General features: G+C 39.3%; 1 protein-coding gene across 11 annotated transcripts in view; it reads right to left on the bottom strand.

Annotated features, from left to right (window-relative positions):
- Nucleotides 1–99: 99 nt before the first annotated feature.
- The window catches only part of Rnf111 (ring finger protein 111), a 68,575-nt gene continuing 48,316 nt past the window's right edge, over nucleotides 100–20,358 (bottom strand). For 6 of the 11 annotated variants that reach the window (XM_050125776.1, XM_050125801.1, XM_050125795.1 and 3 more), the window contains 8 exons: nucleotides 19,933–20,188; nucleotides 15,987–16,335; nucleotides 13,800–13,952; nucleotides 12,079–12,205; nucleotides 7,246–7,338; nucleotides 5,384–5,479; nucleotides 4,450–4,577; nucleotides 100–1,751 (listed from right to left, as the gene is read on the bottom strand). In XM_050125776.1, the coding sequence (XP_049981733.1) occupies nucleotides 1,634–1,751; nucleotides 4,450–4,577; nucleotides 5,384–5,479; nucleotides 7,246–7,338; nucleotides 12,079–12,205; nucleotides 13,800–13,952; nucleotides 15,987–16,335; nucleotides 19,933–20,188 (1,320 nt within the window). In that variant the 3' untranslated portion in view covers nucleotides 100–1,633. The remainder of the gene's footprint in view (nucleotides 1,752–4,449; nucleotides 4,578–5,383; nucleotides 5,480–7,245; nucleotides 7,339–12,078; nucleotides 12,206–13,799; nucleotides 13,953–15,986; nucleotides 16,336–19,932; nucleotides 20,189–20,358) is intronic. The other 5 variants (XM_050125730.1, XM_050125740.1, XM_050125750.1 and 2 more) reach the window with 5 other exon arrangements.

Below are 20,358 nucleotides of genomic sequence, written 5' to 3' on the forward strand. Positions count from 1 at the left end.
AAGCACCAGATTATGCAAATATCAGATGGATCTGAATTGAATTCCAAGATGGCCAAAGTTAACCATTTTATAAACACTAATTATGAAACACAAAGACAATAGAAATATAAGTTATTTATTAATCAATCCACTTACAAAGCAGGTGGCTTAATGCAAGCTTATTGACATCTTCACATATGATCCATGGGAACATGTCTTCCACATACAGACAGTGCTATTACTGACTGGATGCATTTGCAATCTTGGGCATATTAAGCATATTTAAACAAATAAAATTAGGCTATCCTGTATATGAAAGTATCTTGATAATATGCATCCTGAAGTGGATTAAAACTTCCTCCAAAGGAGAAATGTTAGTATGTTAACTTTTACTCTATATTATGTTGTAAATCTTAACTATAGAAATTAAAATTTTTAAATCAGTGATCGACTCTTGGTAATGTCTGAAGTGGGTGTCTATGACCATAGCAAACAGTAGCCTGACAATACAATCTGTGCCTCACAGTATCTGCAGATTTATTGTTTTCAAGTTTAGAGAGAAAGAAAACAAGAGACATGTAGATTCAGCTGACTTTATTTAAACTATAAAAAAAAAATCCCTTAAAAGTGAGCCTGGGACCCTTAGAAGTTCTACGAATGCATAGATACCTGCCAATGACTGAATCCTAAATCCTGACTGAATGACTTTATAAAATTAATGTAAGCAGATATCTTAATTATTCGTGCTTAGCAGAAGACCTAACAAAATTCTACATGTCTTTTTCAATTTCCCTATTTTTTTTAAATCTGCAAGTATATACAATCCAGCTAACTCAAATTAATATTTAGTGTTCATCAAAGCTGTTTCACAGCAGCAAAAACTGGATTAGGGAATAAAGTTCCAAATGTCATAGAGAAAGATAAATAGGGTCAGAACAGCAGTCTAAACGTACGGCATCAATAGCAACTCTATCTTGCACTGTGCTGGAAGAAAGGATACACCAAGAAAATTCCTATTGATCACTCTGGTCATGTGAGTACCACCTGCATCTGATTGACATGGGTTGCATTCTGTTCCCAGTATTAAGAGTGGTACTTAACTCAGAACTCCATATTGTAAATATACAGCAGCCATTTTGTCCTAATTTAATTAAGGAATGTCTTAATACACAATATTATCATTTTCTAGAGAATCTTTATACATTAAACTAAAGTACATGATTGATTAAATTAAAGGTTAGTAATGGATAAAAAAATTCATAATTCTCAAGGTACTATGTAAAAAAAAAAACAACAACAAAAAGACCACAAAATACTACTTCTAAAGCAGCTAATCTTGCCTGCAAGTTTAGGGTCACAAGCCCATAATATGTGCAAAGAAATGCAATACAAGGAATCATGCAAAAATACAGTAAAATGATACAGGAAGAAATGTCAAATCTAGAAAAAAAAACCCACAAAAGCTTTTATAAATACATCAAAATCAACTGTGTACATAAGTTGTAGGTCTAGCGGTAGCTGTACCATGTAGCAGAGTCAGCACTCCGAGTTCAAGGCTTCCAGATCTGCGCAGGTAAGTCATGCCATCTTTGGTTGACTGCAGTACCAGGAAGAATGGGAATGAGAGGGACAGCAAGAGTTCTGAAATATGGTGTCAACTTTCACTTGGCAGCTGGGCCTCGATGTCCACTCTGCATATGGGGCACTTCTTATTGGTGATCAGCCATTGATCAACACACACTTGGTGGAAAAGGTGCATACATGGAAGGCGCCTATCATTGATGAAGAAAACAAACAGCAAAAATTAATTTTATGATAATTCTATAGGGCACAGATTTGCAAATAAAGTGTTTTGAAGTCACTAAGCATCTTTATGTTAAAAGCACAAAGACAAGAGCTGGCAGGAGAGCTCAGCAGGCAAAGTAATTGCTATGCAAGTCTGCCAACCTGAGTTCACATCCTCAGAACCCATAGAAAGCAAAGCAGCATGTAGTGGCATATGCCACATCTGTAATCCAGGATACGGGATGGAAACAAATTTCCCAGAAGCTGGATAGTCAGCTAGCCTGGTGTATACAACAGAGAACAAAAACAGAGCCCCGTTTCAAAGGTGAGGGCCAACACTCTAGGTTGTCCTCTGACCTATAAATGTGTACTGTGATACACATGCATGCACATACACACACACACACACACACACACACACACCCCTACACCTGTCATCTCTAAGGGGAATTGCTCATTATAAAAATGGCATTTCAGACAATATATGAGTCACCAAGATAAATAACTAACACTTCTATGGAGGCAAAATATATAAAACTCAGAACTGTCAAATAAAGAATAAGACTGGCAATTAGTCTAGTATTGTCTTTTACACAAGCAGCCAAGGTACAGTAGATGAAAATACCCTGTTTTATGATGCTGCAAACACTTTAAATATCAACTCGTTATGATGCTTGTGAAGATTCTTTGAAATACATATTCATTTAACTGTCTTCCAAAAGCTTTGGAGACTACTGTGCTGTAGGAATTGAAGAAAGCCATAACATGTACCATGACTTCAACCCCAAGAATCTTTATATGTCAGGCTGAAGCACATGCTTGATGTAAGGAATATTATTTTCAGCGGAAAATCAGCACACCCACATAACAAAATGCTACTGCTTTATAAGTGGGTTAAAGGAAGATGTTCACTTCAGAATACCACACCGAGTAGCCAACAGATACTGCAAAGTAAATATAGGGTAACACTAAATTCAAACTAAAGAGTAAAATGGAAGTTGCTGCTTAATAACTTTCTACTACTTACTATTACGAGCTGTTAATCATGCCCTCCTAGCCTAATATTACCACAGATAATACCTAGAAGCGCTCTCTTCCTTCTTGAACCCTATCATTAACACTGTTAAGAGACTGATTCAATAGCTACAAGCCTTCACTAGAAACAGAATGTTTAAAACAAAACAAAACCACAGGGGCTGCAGAGATGGTTCAACAGTCAAAAAGTGCTGGCTGTCTTTCCAGAGGGCCATGAGATTCCCAGCACCCAGTTCCAAGGGATCCAATGCCCTCTTCTGGCCTCCTTGAACACCTGCATGCACATGATGCACAAACTTATATGCAGGTAAAACACTTAGACACGTAAGAAAATTAGTAATTCATTTTTTTAAAAAAGAGATTTATTTATTTATTATGTATACAACATTCCTTCCGTGTATGCTTGCATGCCAGAAGAGGGCACCAGATCTCATTACAGATGGCTTTGAGCCACCATGTGGTTGCTGGGAATTAACTCAGGACCTCTGGAAGAGCAGTCAGTGCTCTTAACCTCTGAGCCATCTCTCCAGCCCTAGTAATTCACTTTTAAGATTTAAAAAAAAAAAAAAGTTATCACATGGTGTAATTGACAATAATGTATCTTTCTCCTCTCTCAACCACTAGCTGAAGATGTGGAGGGGTCTACAGATCAAGTTCCATGACGGCCAGGGCTACACAGAGAAATCCTATCTAGAAAAAAAAAAAACAAAGTTTGATGACATTATCCTTAGAAACAGAAAAAATTATTACCCACAGCTGTTATGCTTGATATAATACTAAATTATTGGGTTTTGTTTGTAGTTTTTTTGGTTTTTCAAAACAGGGTTTCTCTGTGTAACTTTGGAGCCTGTCCTGGAACTTGCTCTATAGACCAGGCTGGCCTCGAATTCACATGGATCCGCCTGCCTCTGCCTCCTGAGTGCTGGAATTAAAGGCATGTGTAACCACGGCCTGGATAAGTTACTGTTTTAAAAATCTAGATTATAAAGCAATTACCTTACAAACTATACAAAAAAAATGCCTTCAAATAATATTAGGTCAGGATGAGAACATATACTAAATCACAAAAGAAGTATGGTTATATTGAACATAGAGGCATGTTCCTGTAATTCCCAGCACTTTGGAGGCAGGGCAAACCCCCACAAGAGTAAGGCCAGCCAGTGGTATCTAGCAAGAACCTCTCAGAAAACCAAACCAACAAAAAACAAACAAACAAACAAAAAAACCGAAAACAAAGGGGGTGGGGTAGGGTGAAGAATGCTGGCAATAGGGTATATAGAGATGATCCTGACCTTTTATAATCTAGATAGCAAAATCCTCTCAAATTCTAATTCCTGAAAGTGTTACAGAAGACCAATTTTGACTATAGAAGCTCCCCATGCAGCCTCTGGTGGAGTCCAGAGTGGAAGTGCACACCCCTCCATGACTTTGATCCTTTTTATTCTTTTGCTTACAGAACATAATCTTTATTTGTATTCCAGTTTACTTTAAAATGAATGCCCTTTAAGACCTACTGATCTATTTGTGAATCAATTATCTGTGCTGAGGAACAAAGGCATGGCTGTGCAATTAGACAAGGACTCTGACACTGAGCCACAATCCAGTCCTTTCTATTTAAGAGTGGACTTTAAATAAGAAATGTCTAGTTACCTCACATCTTCACCTTCCTCTAAAATAGACAAACAGATAGTACACTTTTCCTCTGTGTCTTCCTCAGTCCCTTCTTCCCCATCTTGTTTGCAGTGCAGTTTCCTCTGTGAGAACCAATCAGTTGTTACCTTATTAGCAGAGATGACATTATTGAACAACTGAGTAAAGTCTGCGTTTATTTAAAACAAAACAAAAACAAAAAGACCACATATTCATATGTAACTTATTTCTTACACAACAGTCATGAATTAACAGATGGATTGAGTGTCTACACATTAATTACTGACTCCTCAAAGTGAGCATGAAAAGCAAAGTCAAAATGTAAGAGATTCTCTAGGTTGAACCCTATTAATGTTATTTTGTGACAATGATAATTTGCACAATTATTATTTTAACACAGTTAAGCAAATTATTCTTCTAATTACTATTTCAAGCATCTCTAAGTTAACTCTAATTTATAGCATTTAGTTTAAACAAGATACAGTTGCGGTTAACGCCTGACTGACACTCTTAGAAAACATTAAAAATACCAACAGTAAGCTCCACTGTTTTCTGTACAGCACTGAGCATTATCTGTTCACTATGAACAGCTTATTTCACATATAGTTTGGAATTTCCACATACATAATATGAACAATACAGAAATATGAACTAGGCATCAGTGAAAAAGAAACTGGCTAGGTGTTTTAGCTACTTTGGTTTTCCATGACAGGATTTCTCTGTGTAATAGCCCCAGTTGTCCTGGATCACTATCTGTAGAACAGGCTGGTCTCAAAACTCACCAGCCTCTACCTCCCAAGTGTGCACCACCACCACCCATATATATAAAAACTATATATATAATTTCATTATGGAAATCACTTCAATAGTAATACAGCTGCTATTACAGAATCAAGGGTCTGTAAGATTCCATTTTTATCATAAAAATCCTCACCTTTTTATATTTATGTGGATATGTGCATCTTTCAATTGTTCCCTGGGATGCTCCACGATTGACATTTCCTAATCTTTCTTCCAGATGAATCAGTTCCTGAAAGTGAAACATAAATAGTATTAAAACCACAATGACTATTGTCAGTATTGTCAGGGCTTGAGAGGTGGCTCAGCGGTTAGGAGCACTGATTATTCTTCGAGAGTTCAATTCCCAGCACCTAAATGGCAGTTAACAACTGGTGTGGAATAATCCTGTTGTACACTATAAAGATCTGTCACTCAAATTTGTTTAATAAAATCTGATTGGCCAGTAGCCAGGCACGAAGTACAAACAGGTCAGCCAAACTAAGGATGATGGGAAGGAGAAGAGTCAAGGAGTCACCAGCCCGATGTAGAGGGAACAGAAGATGAATGTGCCAAGAGGCTATTAAAGGTACTGCCATGTGACTGAGCATAAGTAAGGAATATGGGTTAACTTAAAACGTAAGAGCTAGTTAATAATAAGCCTGAGCTATCAGTCAAACATTCATAATTTATATTAAGCCTCCAATTCAATTATTTAAGAAGTGGATGTTGGGTATTTGGGAACAGGTGAGCACAAGAGAAATGTCTATTTACAATCAACTGTCTGTAACTCCAAGATCAAACAAACATGAAAGCTAAATACCAATGCAAATAAAATAAAATAAGAGTATGATCAATACTACAAAGGCAACAAATTTAAATATTCATAACCCTGCAATATAAATACTATAAATGCTGGCAACGCAACACCATCCTGTAAATCAGGTTGTAACCATGTGGCAGTGCAGAAGTCTGGATGTGCACATGGCTGCAGAATCTGAATCCCTTGCACTACATCAAGGAAATGAGCAGGTCTAAGTTATCCAACCACAGATGAGATCTTCAGCTGCACACAAATTGGCTTTCCTTTCTCTAGACTGTTTCTCTACCAAGAAAGCTCAATTTTCTTCTCATATGCAAATGGCTCTTTATTGGATTATTTTACTGATTTGGTAGGTTTTTAAATTTTTTATTTTATGTGTATGGATGTTTTGTGTGTAATATTTTTGTGTATCATATGCATGCCTGGTGTCTGAGGAGGCCAGAAGAGGGTACTGAACCAATCCCCTGAAACCAGAATTACAGACAATTGTGAGCTAGCATGTGGTTACTAGGAGTTGAACCTGGGTACTCTAGAAGAGCAGCAGCCAGTGATCTTAACCACCAAGCCATCTCTTCAGCCCCCCTTTTTTGTGTTCTTATAAGAAAAGGCCTTACTATGTAGTGTTACTTAGCCTGCAATTCATTAGGTATACCAGGCTGGCATAAAACTCACAAGGTTGCCAGGCAGTGGTGGCGCACACCTTTAATCCCAGCACTGAGGAGGCAGAGATAGTCAGATCTCTGTGAGTTCAAAGCCAGTCTGGTCTACAAGAGCTAGTTCCAGGACAGGCTCCAAAGCTATATAGCAAAACCCTCTCTCAAAAAACCAAAACCAACCAACCAACAACAACACCCCCCCCACACACACACACACAACTTATAAGGTTATGCTTTTGCCTCTCAAGTGCTTGGATTAAAGGTGTGTACCACCATAACCAGTTTAATAAACATTATATATTCTTTTATGGTAGATAATTCACATTCAACATCTTTAAGATATTCACATCCAAAGTCTTTAAACAGTTAAGTTTTGACTTTTAAGATACTCTTCATAAATCTTTGTATAAGTCCCTGAGGCAAAATTGAGAAAATCAGACATCTGACTGCTTTCTGATTCCCAGCTCAGTGATCATTCTACTTAATCAATTCTGCACTAAAAATCCAATGGCAAATATCTTCACTTATTTTACTTCATACCTCAAAATTGCCCCTGAAAGGACCTCTGAACGATGTTCCATCCAATCCTGAAGAAATATAACGGATGTGAGGGTAGCCTGCCATGTCAGGAACCTATTTTTAATACAAGAGATGAAGTCATTAAGATTCGTATTTTACTGCTAACATTGAAGATACTCAACCTCCATTCAAGTAATGAACTCAACTCAAAAGACAAACATGTGTAGCACGAATTCTAATTGCTCTTAATAATAAAAATCTAGTCAGATACAGATGTTAATGAAGAAGAGCAGAGAAGCAAAACAGCCAGTCACTAGTTCTTACCTCTACCTCAGACCCAAGACTGAATGCTCTATGAAACCTCAGACTGTTTCTAAGACTGAATCCTCAGACTCTATCTGAGCTCCTGTTTACTCTTGTCTCCAGCTTCCTAGTACTAGGGTTAAAGGCATGTGATCCCAACTGCTGGGATCACCTTTGTGTGAGCTCTGTTTCTCTTTTAGATAGATTCAATCTCATGTAGCCCAGGGTGGCCTTAAACTCATAGAGAACCATCTCATCTGCTTCAGTCTCCTCAATGCTGGGATTAAAGGTGTGTGTCACCACTGCCTGGCCTCTATGGCTAACTAGTGACTTAACTCTGCACTCTGATCTTCAGGCAACCTTTATTTGTTAGCACAAACAAAAATATCATCACAAACATGACTCTAACTACACATTCTATTAAGAGGAACAGTTAGGTGTCCCTTAAAACACAAGCTCTCATTTCTGAAAAGATGGTTGAAAGAAATAAGGAAAACAGCTGTTTCATGAGGTAACAAATTTCTTACATGAACTCTGCATATAGTTGGGTATGGTAAGACGTACTTGGCCCTGGCTACTCAGAAGGCTGAGGTAGGCTAAGACAGCTTGAGGCTAGGTCTAATTTCAAGGTCAGCCTGGGCAACAGTGAAATATATTCTGTCCACCCCACTTAAAAAAAAAAAAAGTCAGGTGTGGTTGTACACGCCTTTAATTTCCAGCACTCAGGAAGCAGAGACAGGTGGATCTCTGTGAATTTCAGGTCAACTTGGTCTAAGTAGTGAGTTCCAGAATTGCCTGGGCTATGTAGAAAAGTAGAAAAACTTTGTCTCAAAAACAAAACAAAAAAAAATGTCTATGTATATTCAAGCTTTTTAAGCTCTATGATCTCTTAGTAGTAGCAAACAAACTTAAGAAATTAAAGCTTTCATATGACCATGACAACCTCTCAATAGTAAATAAAGCATGAAATATTCTTGCCTACGTGTAACAGGCTTTTTAAAAAACTGTTTTGTTCAGCTGGGCAGCAGTGGCACACGCCTTTAATCCCAGCACTAGGGAGGCAGAAGCAGGCAGATCTCTGTGAGTTCAAGGCCAGCCTAGTCTACAAGAGCTAGTTCCAGGACAGGCTCCAAAACTTCAGCGAAACCCTGTCTCAAAAAACAAAACAAATAAAAAATTGTTTTGTTCAGTATAGTGAATCCTGAATATTTCAGATTTCATTTTTTGTGAACTTGCCACAAATTTAAATTTATTTGTTACCCCAGAGATACTTGTTCTTTTTTTTTTTTTTTTTTTGGTTTTTCGAGACAGGGTTTCTCTGTGGTTTTGGAGCCTGTCCTGGAACTAGCTCTTGTACACCAGGCTGGTCTCGAACTCACAGAGATCCGCCTGCCTCTGCCTCCCAAGTGTTGGGATTAAAGGCGTGCGCCACCACCGCCCGGCGAGATACTTGTTCTTTATGGCCATTTAGTGTGCACTAGGAAACTGGCACTGGCTGCTTTGTTGCTCCCACTGATGTTGAAAAGGCTCTGCCTTCTCTTCTTAGCTTTCCTACATCTATTTAGTGGCATACTTCTGCCACCAGCTTTCACCACCAGCTTTCTTTCATGTTTAATGTGGTTCCAAATACAGTTCTCTAGCACCATCTAGGGATTCTACCCAAGGAAGGCTGTGTTTTGCCTTGTGTCAGGTAAGCTTTGCTCGGATGTGCACTGTAGTGCTACTGCTGCACAAATCATCAATAATATCAGATCAGTGATTAAACAAAAACATGAACAAACCAAGGGTCAAGACTAAAAGACTGCAGCACACTCCATCCTCTCTGGAATGGTTGTGCAGTTACAGCAGCAGTCATCCAAGTGAACTGACTATATGAAGGAGACAGTACCATCCATCTTTATAAATAATCTTCAACATTTTAGCTGAGCAGCGGCGGCAGGCGCCATTAATCCCAGAGCTCGGGAGGCAGAGGCATGCGGATGTCTGAGTTCGAGGCCAGTCTGTTCTATAAGAGCTAGTTCCAGGACAGGCTCCAAAGCTAGAGAAACCCTGTCTCGAAAAAAAAACAAAAAATTCAACATTTTAAATTGTTTTTCTTTACTATTTCCAACATTACTATTATTATTTGTTTTTGTTTTCTTGTTTTGTTTTTCAAGACAAGGTTTCTCTGTGTAGCCCTAACTGGAACTCACAGCCTCTGCCTCCCGCATACTGAGATTAAAGATGTACGCCATTACTGCCTGGCTCTCCCAGAGGTCCTGAGTTCATTCCCAGCACCCACAAGGTGGCCCACAACCATCTGTACACTCCCAGCCTCTCATGGCACATTGTTACCTTACCCGCAGCTTCACTTACAACCAAGAGCACAGGAAGTAACTGATAATATCCTCCAAGCAACTTAGAAAGAAATTTGCCTCCACATATTCTAAACCTTCCCTCCAAAAACCCTTTCCTGTCTTTTTCCTCTACCTTCTCTTCTCCTACTCAAATTTAGTCTTCTGTTTCCCACCCTGGTCCATACTTAATAGACTACTCATTTCTCTCTTTGAACAAGCTGTTCTTTCTATTGGCTTTCTGTCAAGTCAAAATGTTTCTTGTTCCTCCAAACCTCAATGCTCTTAATCCTGGAATTTATACTAAATCTGCCCTTCATAGGCAAGCTATAAGTACTGTATAGTTACTCTCTGCAAGTTCTCATCTTTTTGAAAAAGTCCCACAAGACCTAGCAGTATGTCTCAGTGGTAGAGTGTTTGCCTAGAGAGCACAGGACTCTGAGTTCAGTTTTGCCATGTCAAAAAAGGGGATGGGAGAAGAAAGGGAAGGAGAGGAAACAGAACCATCTCCATTTCTCACTGTTAACCACTGACAAACCCATTACGATATCAATACTCCCCAAGCTTTATTCTTTCATAAGGCACTAACCGACCACATGTATTTATGAGAATACTCTAGTTTTGTTTCTCACGTGAGCAGTTGTCATCTGACTGAAGGACACTGCCATCTAAATGCTGTTTCTCCTATCTACACACCTTCCTGCCGCTTATACACTCTCTGAAAATCTACTCCTCTCCCTTGGATTCCTTAGCACTGAATGACATCTTGTCAGGTTTCAAAAACATATCTTTAGCCTAGATATCTTTCTTAGTGGACACAGCTATCTCAGAATAGTAGGTCTAAAATCTCACCTATTATTTTTCAAGCCATCTAATGTTCTCCAATACAACGAAAAGCACTACACTTTTTTACCCACACTAGAAACCTGTAGCCAACCTAAGAATTACTCACTTACTACACTGTGCCCTGGTGCTTTTCCTGCCATCTGCCAGTGCTTTTTTTTTTTTAAACCAATTTTTTTTTTAATTTTTTATTTAAAAGTTTTTTTTTTCCATTTTACATACCAACCCAGTTTCCCTTCACTCCACTTCTCCTGCTCACCCCCACCTTCCTCCCACCCACTTCAGAAAGGGTAGGGTCTCCCATGGGGAGTCTGTCAACAAAGTCTACCAGTACTTTTATTTCAGAAACTTACTAAACTTTACTCTTCAACCAAAACATTTAAAGGAGTTTCCTTCTCCCACCTCTAAATCTGCTTTTCCCATAATTGAGATGTGTCCTTTTCAAGTATAATCACATTAAATCACTCAAAAAGCATAAATATAATCAAAACATCTCAGCTGAGAGGCAGAGGCAGGCTTATCTCTGAGTCTGAGGCCAGTCTGGTCTACATACTGAGTGCAAGGACAGCCAAGGCTACAGAAAGAGACCCTATTTCAAAATAAAACAAGAGCAACAACAAACTCCCCTTCTGTGGCTGCTGAGACCCAGTTTCCTGTCGAAGCAGGTTTGTGTTCTCATCCTCTCCTTCTTTATTTCCTTCCTTCCTCCCCTCCTCTTTTAACCCCCTCTCCCCTACTCCATCTCTCTGGTGGTGAATACAGGCTCACAAGAGCTGGGCAAATGCTGGTACTGAGCTACCCTAGCTGGCACATATGGAGACACAAGCTTACGTGGACTCTTAGTCCTTGGTGCTGTTAGACAGCTCCTGACCAGTATCAACCTCTGCAAAGGCAGCACCCCGAAGTTCACAGAAGCCTAGGACAAGTGACAATGAGGACTCTCTACAGTGCCTTTTGTACAACAGAGACTTCCTTTTCTCCTCACATCTATAGCTAGTTTTATAGTGATTTTTTTCAACATTGTAGCAACACAATCTGCATCTGTCAGCGAGAAGCATCAAAGCAGACCCAATCCACTGCTGGCAAATTCACTGATGCATGCGTCTCAGTGACAGCAGGTCATGTTCATCTCTATCGGTGTGCAGAAAAGTTCACTTCTCAGCATTTTGTACATCAAGAGTATATTTACAACAGACTCAGATTTCAATATATCTAATATCTTTTCATAGTACAATATCTAACTAAGTAGTGGAATATTTCTAAATTCTAGCAAAATATCTACTGTACTGAAATAATTTAATACAATATTTAATTTAGAATAAAAAGTTACTTTTAGAAGGCAAATGTATCAGAATGTTGAAAATTCCCATTTTACCATTAAAGGAAGTGCTCCTAACTGTAGGTGATGAAGTCGAGGAGGGGCATGATAATGGGCCAAGTGAGGGTGCAGTGCGCCAGGCGTGTAGGTAGCTGCAGTCACTCCAGCTTCAATCCCCAGTTCCCTAAGAAAGGGCAAGAGCAGTTATCTTTGTGCCTTCCTTACAGTCTCTTTACTGACAAGAGAAAATGAAGCAATTTCAATAATCCTTATGTTTCTTTACTTATAAAGTTAAGGCAAATGCAACTTAGACCCTTCCCCCCAAATTTTACTAATAACTTCAAGTATATTTCAGAAATAAATGTTCAAAAAGCTACATTTTGTAAGTATAAGCAGAAAAGCTTTTTAATTCAGTTTCACTCAGTCATAAAAGCAGGACAGAGTGGTTCCTAGAGTCCCTTCTAATCAACCTGGCTCTCCTCAAGGAGCACACCAATAGAGCTGACTTTGTTGGGCCATCAGAATGTGATACATGCTCTCCAGGCTTTTGTTTGCTGGGTTCTTGGTGTCAGTGACAATTACAAGAGCTTCTACACCTAAAACCTTGAGCAGTGACCTCACAAGGGCAGACATGGTATATAATGAAGCTCCACTTGCTTACTCCTACTCTGTGCTGCTGCAATGACTGCAAGTGAATTAAAATGAAAATGGAATGAAAACCCATTTCACTTCTCCAGAACAAACTAGGTTTCTCTTTTCAATGGTGGACACTGCAAGTGAAGCAAACATAACCATGACAAGGGAGGTAGAAAAGGAAGTCAGGCAAGCATGGTTGCATCAGGAGTCTGACCATAGCAGACACTAATGAAAACAGAAGAAATACTCTACTCGTTGCTGTGGAATAATTCTTCTGTACATTGTGAAGATGTGTTGTTATTAATAAAAAGCTGATTGGTCAATAGCTAGCCAGGATTTTTGAGGCAGAGAAAATGTTAGGGAGAAGGACGGAATCAAGGGAGTTTGAGGAGGCAAAGAACACATAGGATTGGAAGTAAATAGATGAGGTAAATGAGCCTTGGGGCAGCAAAAAAGATGAACAGAAATGGGTTAATTTAAAGTGTAAGAGCTGGCTAAATACAAGCGTAAGCTATAGGCTTAGCATTTATAATTAAGTCTCTGTGGTTATTTGGGAGTAGCTGGTGGAACAGAGCTGATTGGAGGTCTCGATGGAAAACTCCACATACAAGTCCTCTCAACTATATATAGAATTTGTCAAAGTCAAACACGGTTGTAGAGAACTGAAGAGTGTGGCTAGGAAGGAGAGGCACACGGGAACACAGGCTATAATCAACAGATGCAAGCATTCACTTCAACAGGACTAAGTTCTGGGTTTCTACATTGCCGAGTAGAAAGCAATAGATATACACTCAAAACTGTTTAAAGGGGGATTTTAAATGCCATCATATTAAATGATAAATATTGAGGTATGGATACACTAATTAACATGAGCTATCATTCTGCAATGTTCCCAGTCCATACAGTCATTACCTGGCACAAAAGAAACAAAATCAACAGCTGTTTTCCTGCTTCCGGAGACTCCCGCCCCAGAACTCAAGACCCTCCTCTGTCTTTCCAGACTTCACTCCCCAGACAGTTCCTCCCAGCAGAACTGTCCCTCCACACGGCTGCTCTCTGTGATATGCATTCCACTATAAGAGATTTCTCCCCAGTTTTATCAGAAGCTGCTTAGCACAGTTTGAAATAAGTAAAATACTGACCAGGCAGTTCTCTCTGGAGCCTGGCGAGGATGTGAGGACATGGTTTGAGGCACATGAATATGATGCCCGTGGCCATAGTTTGGGTGCATCCTATGTGGATGGGGCGGGGGACGTTCATGTGCCCGCCTGGAAACACAGAACACAAAAAGACCACTGGAAATAAGTGAATAATTGGTTATTTCACTTGTTAAAATTATGAAAATTATATCATGATGAAATTTATACTTATAAACATGTACCATAAATTATTAAATTAAAAAACACACGAAATTCTCCACACAAACTTACGCTCATTTACTCTACTATCTCCAATCTAATAACATCCCCAGACTCCAGGGAATGGTGGTGAAAGCACTTAATCCCAGGATTTGGGAGCCAGAGGCAGCCGGGTCTCTTTAAGTTTGAAGCTAGCCTGGTCTACATAAGTAGTTTATGGTCTGCCAAGGCTACACAGTAAGATCCTTAAAACAAAACGAAAACATTCCACAAAAATGGTAATTTAGGCATTCCCTTAAAACTTCTACAATAGGTACTTTAATTAGGAGAACAGCAGAATGGAAATAAAACTTTAAAAAGTGTGTTTAAACCAGTTAGCTACTTCACATAAACATATAAAGCAGGACAAGAGAAAATTTTATTTTGCTACAATCATTAAAAAAAAATTCACTCATTTTAATAAGAATATGAAAAAAAACAAAAAAAGAATATGAGGAGTGTCCCCCCCCCCCCAAACACACACCGCCCCTTGGAGACAGGTCAAAGGACAGTTTGCAGGAATCTGTTTTCTCACTCCATCATGTAGCCCTGGAGATCAAGCTCTGGTTCTCAGGCTTGACAGTAAGCACCTTTACCCACTGAGCCATCTTGCTGGCTTCATTGACATTTTCTATAAAGGCTGACCATTAAAACATCAATATGTTTTATAGTCATACGATCTATGAAAAAACTAACCAGGTAGGTCTTTGCCATTCCAAAAATGTAAGACAATATGTGAATAAAAAAGTTAAGCTGTTTTTTAATAAAACTTTATTTACAAAAATTGACAGTGCATTGGGCCACAACCCAATGTCCTAATAATTCATAAATCAGATGATTGTGAATACCAAATCCTGAATTGTCAAAAGAAAACATTTTCTTATTATAAATATGGGGGACTATACTATTAGAAGGTTAATAAGACTTTGTTAAGACTGGAGCTTATGTGGCCCAGGCTGGTCTTGAATAGAATTCTGATCCTCCTCTACTTTCCACCTCCAAGTAGGGCATCATGCCTAGTCCTTATGCAATGCAGAGTACTAAATTCAGGGCTTCAAGCATGCCAGGCAACCCCCCCCCCGCCCCCGCCTCCGCCACTGAGCTATACCCCAAGCTTTCATGTCAGTTTCTGTTTTTTTTTTTTTTTTTTTCTTTGAGACAGGGATTCTCTGTAGCTTGGGAGCCTGTCCTGGAACCAGCTCTTGTAGACCATGTTGTAGACCTTGAACTCACAGAGATCTGCCTATCTCTGCCTCCCAAGTGCTGGGATTAAAGACGTGTGCCACCACTGCCAAGTTCTATGTCAGTTTTTGAAACTTCTGTTGTTTGTTAAAAACAGGGTTTCTCTGAGTAGCCTTGGCTGTCCTGGAAGTAGCTTTGTAGACCAGGCTGGCCTTGAACACATAAAGATCTGCCTTTCTCTGCTCCTGAGTGTTGGGATTAAAGGCATGTGCCACCATCGCCCACCCAGTTTTAGAAAGTTCTATTACTATTCTTTCCTCTTGTTAATAACATGATAAATCAAATCAAATCAAATCTTAGACATTTTTCAATCTTGTTCTTCAGAATCAAAGTTGATATCAATCATTAGAAACACAGACTTATTTGCTTGAAGACACTCACATGGTCAACATATACAATGCTGGATAGGACACAATAAAGTTATTTTATGGTTGGCAACTCTCCAGCTGAGGATAAAGCTCAGCCAGTGGTAGACACTAAAGATTTTCTATAGTAATGCTGTCTTGTTTTACGTGACCATAAACCCAATAGGTATGATGGTGTATGGCTAAGGAAGGAGGTTCATAAATTCAAGAACAGTCTGGTCTGTACAGTGAAACCTAGTTTCAAAACACGAAAGATTTCATATGTGAAAGATCAAAGGAACAAGAAGGAAAGCAAGCACAATTTCCTTAAAACCATGAGACCTACGTTGGATGCTGCATCATCCTCCTCCTCTGAACTTCCATCCTCTGCATCACTTCATGAGGGTGCAGTCTCTGGGCTGGAGGTGCTGGGGCTGGAATATGGTGTGAAATTGGCTGGTGAGCTGGAGGAAGATGCTGAGGGATGGGTGCAGCTGTACTGCCTAAATGAGCTGGGGGCGGGGGCGCCACAGGGTGAGATGCTGCATGAGAAGATATCTGAGGATGGAAAGCATGTACAGGATGAGGAATAACATAATCCACTTGAGGGGGAGGCTGAGTCTGAGGAGGGGCATTTCCATGAGAGTGAGGGCAACCCGAGGCTTGATGGTGCAGTGGTCTTGTTAAGGAAGCATCTGCAAGAGAAGTGTTTCCTGTCAATACATATACATCTACTTCATTAACAGCATTACAATGTACAACAATCTATTATGAGACCGAACTAAAATTTTTGGAAAAAATACCCTGATAAAAACTGATAAATGCTGAGATGACATCCCTATGTGTTGTTCCCTCTTCGCTCCCCCCTCCCCACATGCATGCACTCTCAGACCACATCTACAGTAAAATTTATGAGTTTTGTACCAGAAAAATTACCTTAAATACAGATAACTGCTGATAAAACACCCTTGTAAAGGTTACCATAATTAATATACTCATCTATAAGACACAGGTATAAACTGACCTCACACAATCAACCTAACATTTAATAAAAGATTTAATTTTCATTATTTTTACTTAGACATGTGGTGTGTGGGTGTGTGTGTGTTTGTGACTGCTGTATGTTTAGGTGCCCATGGAGGCCTGAGGGGGCACTGGAACTCCTGGAGCTGGAGCTACATGTCGTGGGCGCTAGGAACCAAACTTGGGTCCTCTGGAAGAACAGTATACATTCTTAACCATCACTCCAGGGCCCTAAATTTTTGTTTTTCGAGGTAGGGTTTCTCTGTGTAGCCCTGATTGTCCTAGGACTCACTCTGCAGACTAGGCTGGGCTCTAACTTGGAGATCTGCCTGCCTCTGCCGCCTGAGTGCCAGGCCTAAAATTTTTAAGTAAATATGAGGGGTTGGAGATATGGCTCAGAGGACCAGGGTTCAATTCCTAGCATCTACATGGCAGATCACAACTGTCTGTAACTCCAGTTCCAGGAGATCTGGCATCATCACACAGACATACAGGCAAAACACCAATGCACATTTTTTTAAAAAGGTAAATATGATAAGAAAAATAATTTATTTTCTAATCACTTGCTTTTTTCCCCCAGAATTATTGATTTGTATTCTTAGACTGTTTACTTGGCATTTTCCTATTTATTTAAAGTACTATTTGTCTTTGTGGAAATTTTGTAATAAAAAGTATAGAAATTTTTCCAAATTCTCTTTATCCTCCTATCAAATGAGTTTTTGTTTTTCTGTAGCCAGTTGTCCTGTCCAGAAACTGGAGAGGGGGAGGACTACAGGACACAACAATACAAATGAAAATGTTTTTCCATTAATTATAACTTTTTGTTGTTTTTTGATACAGTGCCTTGCTACATAATCCAAACTGACTTCAAACTTGCAGCTGCTTCCTAAACATGTATCACTTCCCTTAATGATTTACCGTCAGAGTGCTGTACAGAGGAAAGGGAATCTCAGTCTCCTAAACACGACTGTGCAACACTTCTATTGCTGCCCTTGCCTTCCACACCTCATGTCCCAGCCTGTGCTACAGACAGATAAGGTACGTAGGTCAGGAAAATGCCACAAAGTAGTAAGCCCTTAACAAGATGCTTTCTCTCATATCTTCAATAAAAATCTTTACATTTCTAAGTCACTGTTGGAATACTCATCTCTCTTACCAAGAAACCTGCATCTACTTGACTTAAAAAAAAAAAGTCAATCTATGCAGAATGTGCCATCTACAATCTCAGCTCCTAGAAAGGTGAGACTGAGGAAGGAGAATCTTAAATTCAAAGCAAGCTGATCAACACAGTGGAAAGAAAAAAAAAAAAAAAAAAAAAAACAGAAATAAGAAACCTTGGATTTTAGTCCAAACTTCATTTCATTGGAAAGTGTGTTTGTGTGTGTGTTTCAAGACAGGGTTTCTCTGTAGCTCTGGAGCTTGTCTTGGAACTTGCTCTGTAGATCAGGCTGACCTCGAACTACAGAGCTCCATCTGCCTCTGCTTCCCAATTGCTGGGATTAAAGGTACGCACCACCATGCCCAGCAGAACAGTATTCTTTAGTGAGTCTGCACATTTTTGTGGGTGTGCACACATGGACATACTGTGTGTGTATGTAAGCCAAAGTTTGACATAAGTATCATTCTTACTAACTTTTGTGCTAGCTAGTTTTAGGTCAACTTGACACAAGCTAGAGTTATCTAAAAGGAGGAAACCAATTGAGAAAATGCCTACCTAAGATCGGGCTGTAGGGCATTTTTTAAATTAGTGACTACAGGGGGAGGATGCAGCCAATTGTAGGTGGTGCCATCCCTGGGCTGGTGGTCCTGAGTTCTATAAGAAGGTGGGCTGAGCAAGCCAGGAGAAGCAAGCCAATAAGCAGCACTCTTCCATGGCCTCTGCATTAGCTCCTGTCTCCAGGTTTCTGTACTGTTTGAGTTCCAGTCCTGACTTCCTTCAGTGATGGACTATGATGTGCAAGTGTAAGCCAAATAAACCCTTTCCCCCTCAAGTTGCTTTTGGTCATGGTGTTTCATTGCAGCAATAGAAACCCTAAATAGGATAACTCTATTTGTTGAGAGGTTTTCACATTGGGAAGTGGGTTTCAGTGATTCAGTGCACTTAAGTCTGTTGGCCAATAATCCTTATCTTCCAGCACTTGGATTACAGGCACATGCCACTATACTAAGCTTTCCTTGGGTTCTGGAAATAGAACTCAGGTCCTCATGCTTGCATGGTAAGCACTTTACTGACAGTCCTCTCCTAACCCGCCATTTGAGGATGATCTAGTGCTCTAGTTTGGAGTATGGTTTACCTTATAGTTTATCAACAGAGGACTATCTTCAAGTCATTTTTTAATTCAATTTTTAAAAATTTATTTGTATTTTATATACACTGGTGTTTTGCCTGCATGTATGTCTGTGTGAGGGTATCAGATCCCCTGAAGTTATAGACAGTTAGTTTTGAACTGCCTTGTGGGTGCTGAGAATTGAACCTGGACCCTCTAGAAGACCAGCCAGTGCTGTGCCATCTCTCCAAGTTATTATATTTTTTAATTCGTAAAACTATATTTATTTGTGTGTCAGTGGGCACACCTGAGGGCATATGAATACAACACTTTACCTATAATACCTTGTAGAAATGCAATTATACTCTGTATAAAAGAAATTTTGGTTAAAAAAAACAGATCTACTTGTCACTCATAGTATGAAAACTGCTTAAACTTTGTATTTACTACACCAAGTATTTGTTAAGCTTCAACTTCATAATTAGCTAAGACTCAATCAAGGTACTATGTTACATAGCCCAAGGAGAGTTATCAATTTCAGGCTATATAATGGATTCCAATTTCCTTAGAGTTGCCATGCCAAGTAGTTGTAGATGCTCATACAATGAACATACAAACTGTTCATACAAATGAACATACAATTCTTTTTCCAAATAGCAAGTCATTCTGTCACAGCCCTCTCTTATGCCTTAGTTAACTCAGAATTCTATGAATAAAATTTGAGAATGTTGAATAATTTCCTTTATTGTGCCTAGAAATATTACAAAACTTTCACATTTCTTCTGTTACTCTTAAAAACTAAAGTCAAATACCTTAAAACTTCCTTGCTTACAAATATAAGGTGCCACTCAATACATCTCAACTCCACAGACAACTGTATGGAAAAAGTAATTCCCCGTCTTAAGCCAAATAAATTACAAACTATGATTACTCTAATTCAATGGAGGAATTACAAGGTTCATTTACATACTCTATTTCTTTGCCCATAAAATTTATACTTACAAGGAGGTGGCATATAATGCCGACATGAGGAGAGAGAAGGCTGTGGAGGTGGCTGGGGCTGGGGCTGCGCAACCATGCTTGAACCATAGCCATCTATTGCTAAAGGCTGAGTCGGGGCAGCAGCAGCCTGGTGGCCAAAGACTGCAGCTCGGGAAGAAGAGACAGGACAGCAGGGGTCAAAGGCAGATGCACCATGGAAACCCCCACTTCCATGAGTCCTGAGAGCGCTGCTGCTCAGATCAACTGGCAATGCCTGCTGGGTAAAGAACAATTAAGAGTTTACCTTTCTAAAATTTTATAAAAATATTTCATGTCACATGACAAAATATCCCTGGTGCTCTCTAGGAAAACCAGATATACAAATAATTTGAAAATGGTAATTCTTTGTATGAGAAAAATCAAACACAAAGATAATACTATACAAAG

This window comes from Alexandromys fortis, unplaced genomic scaffold (genome assembly GCF_014885135.2).
Source record: "Alexandromys fortis isolate MF-2015 unplaced genomic scaffold, M_Fortis_MF-2015_v1.1 scaffold_22, whole genome shotgun sequence".
Lineage (NCBI taxonomy): Eukaryota > Metazoa > Chordata > Mammalia > Rodentia > Cricetidae > Alexandromys > Alexandromys fortis.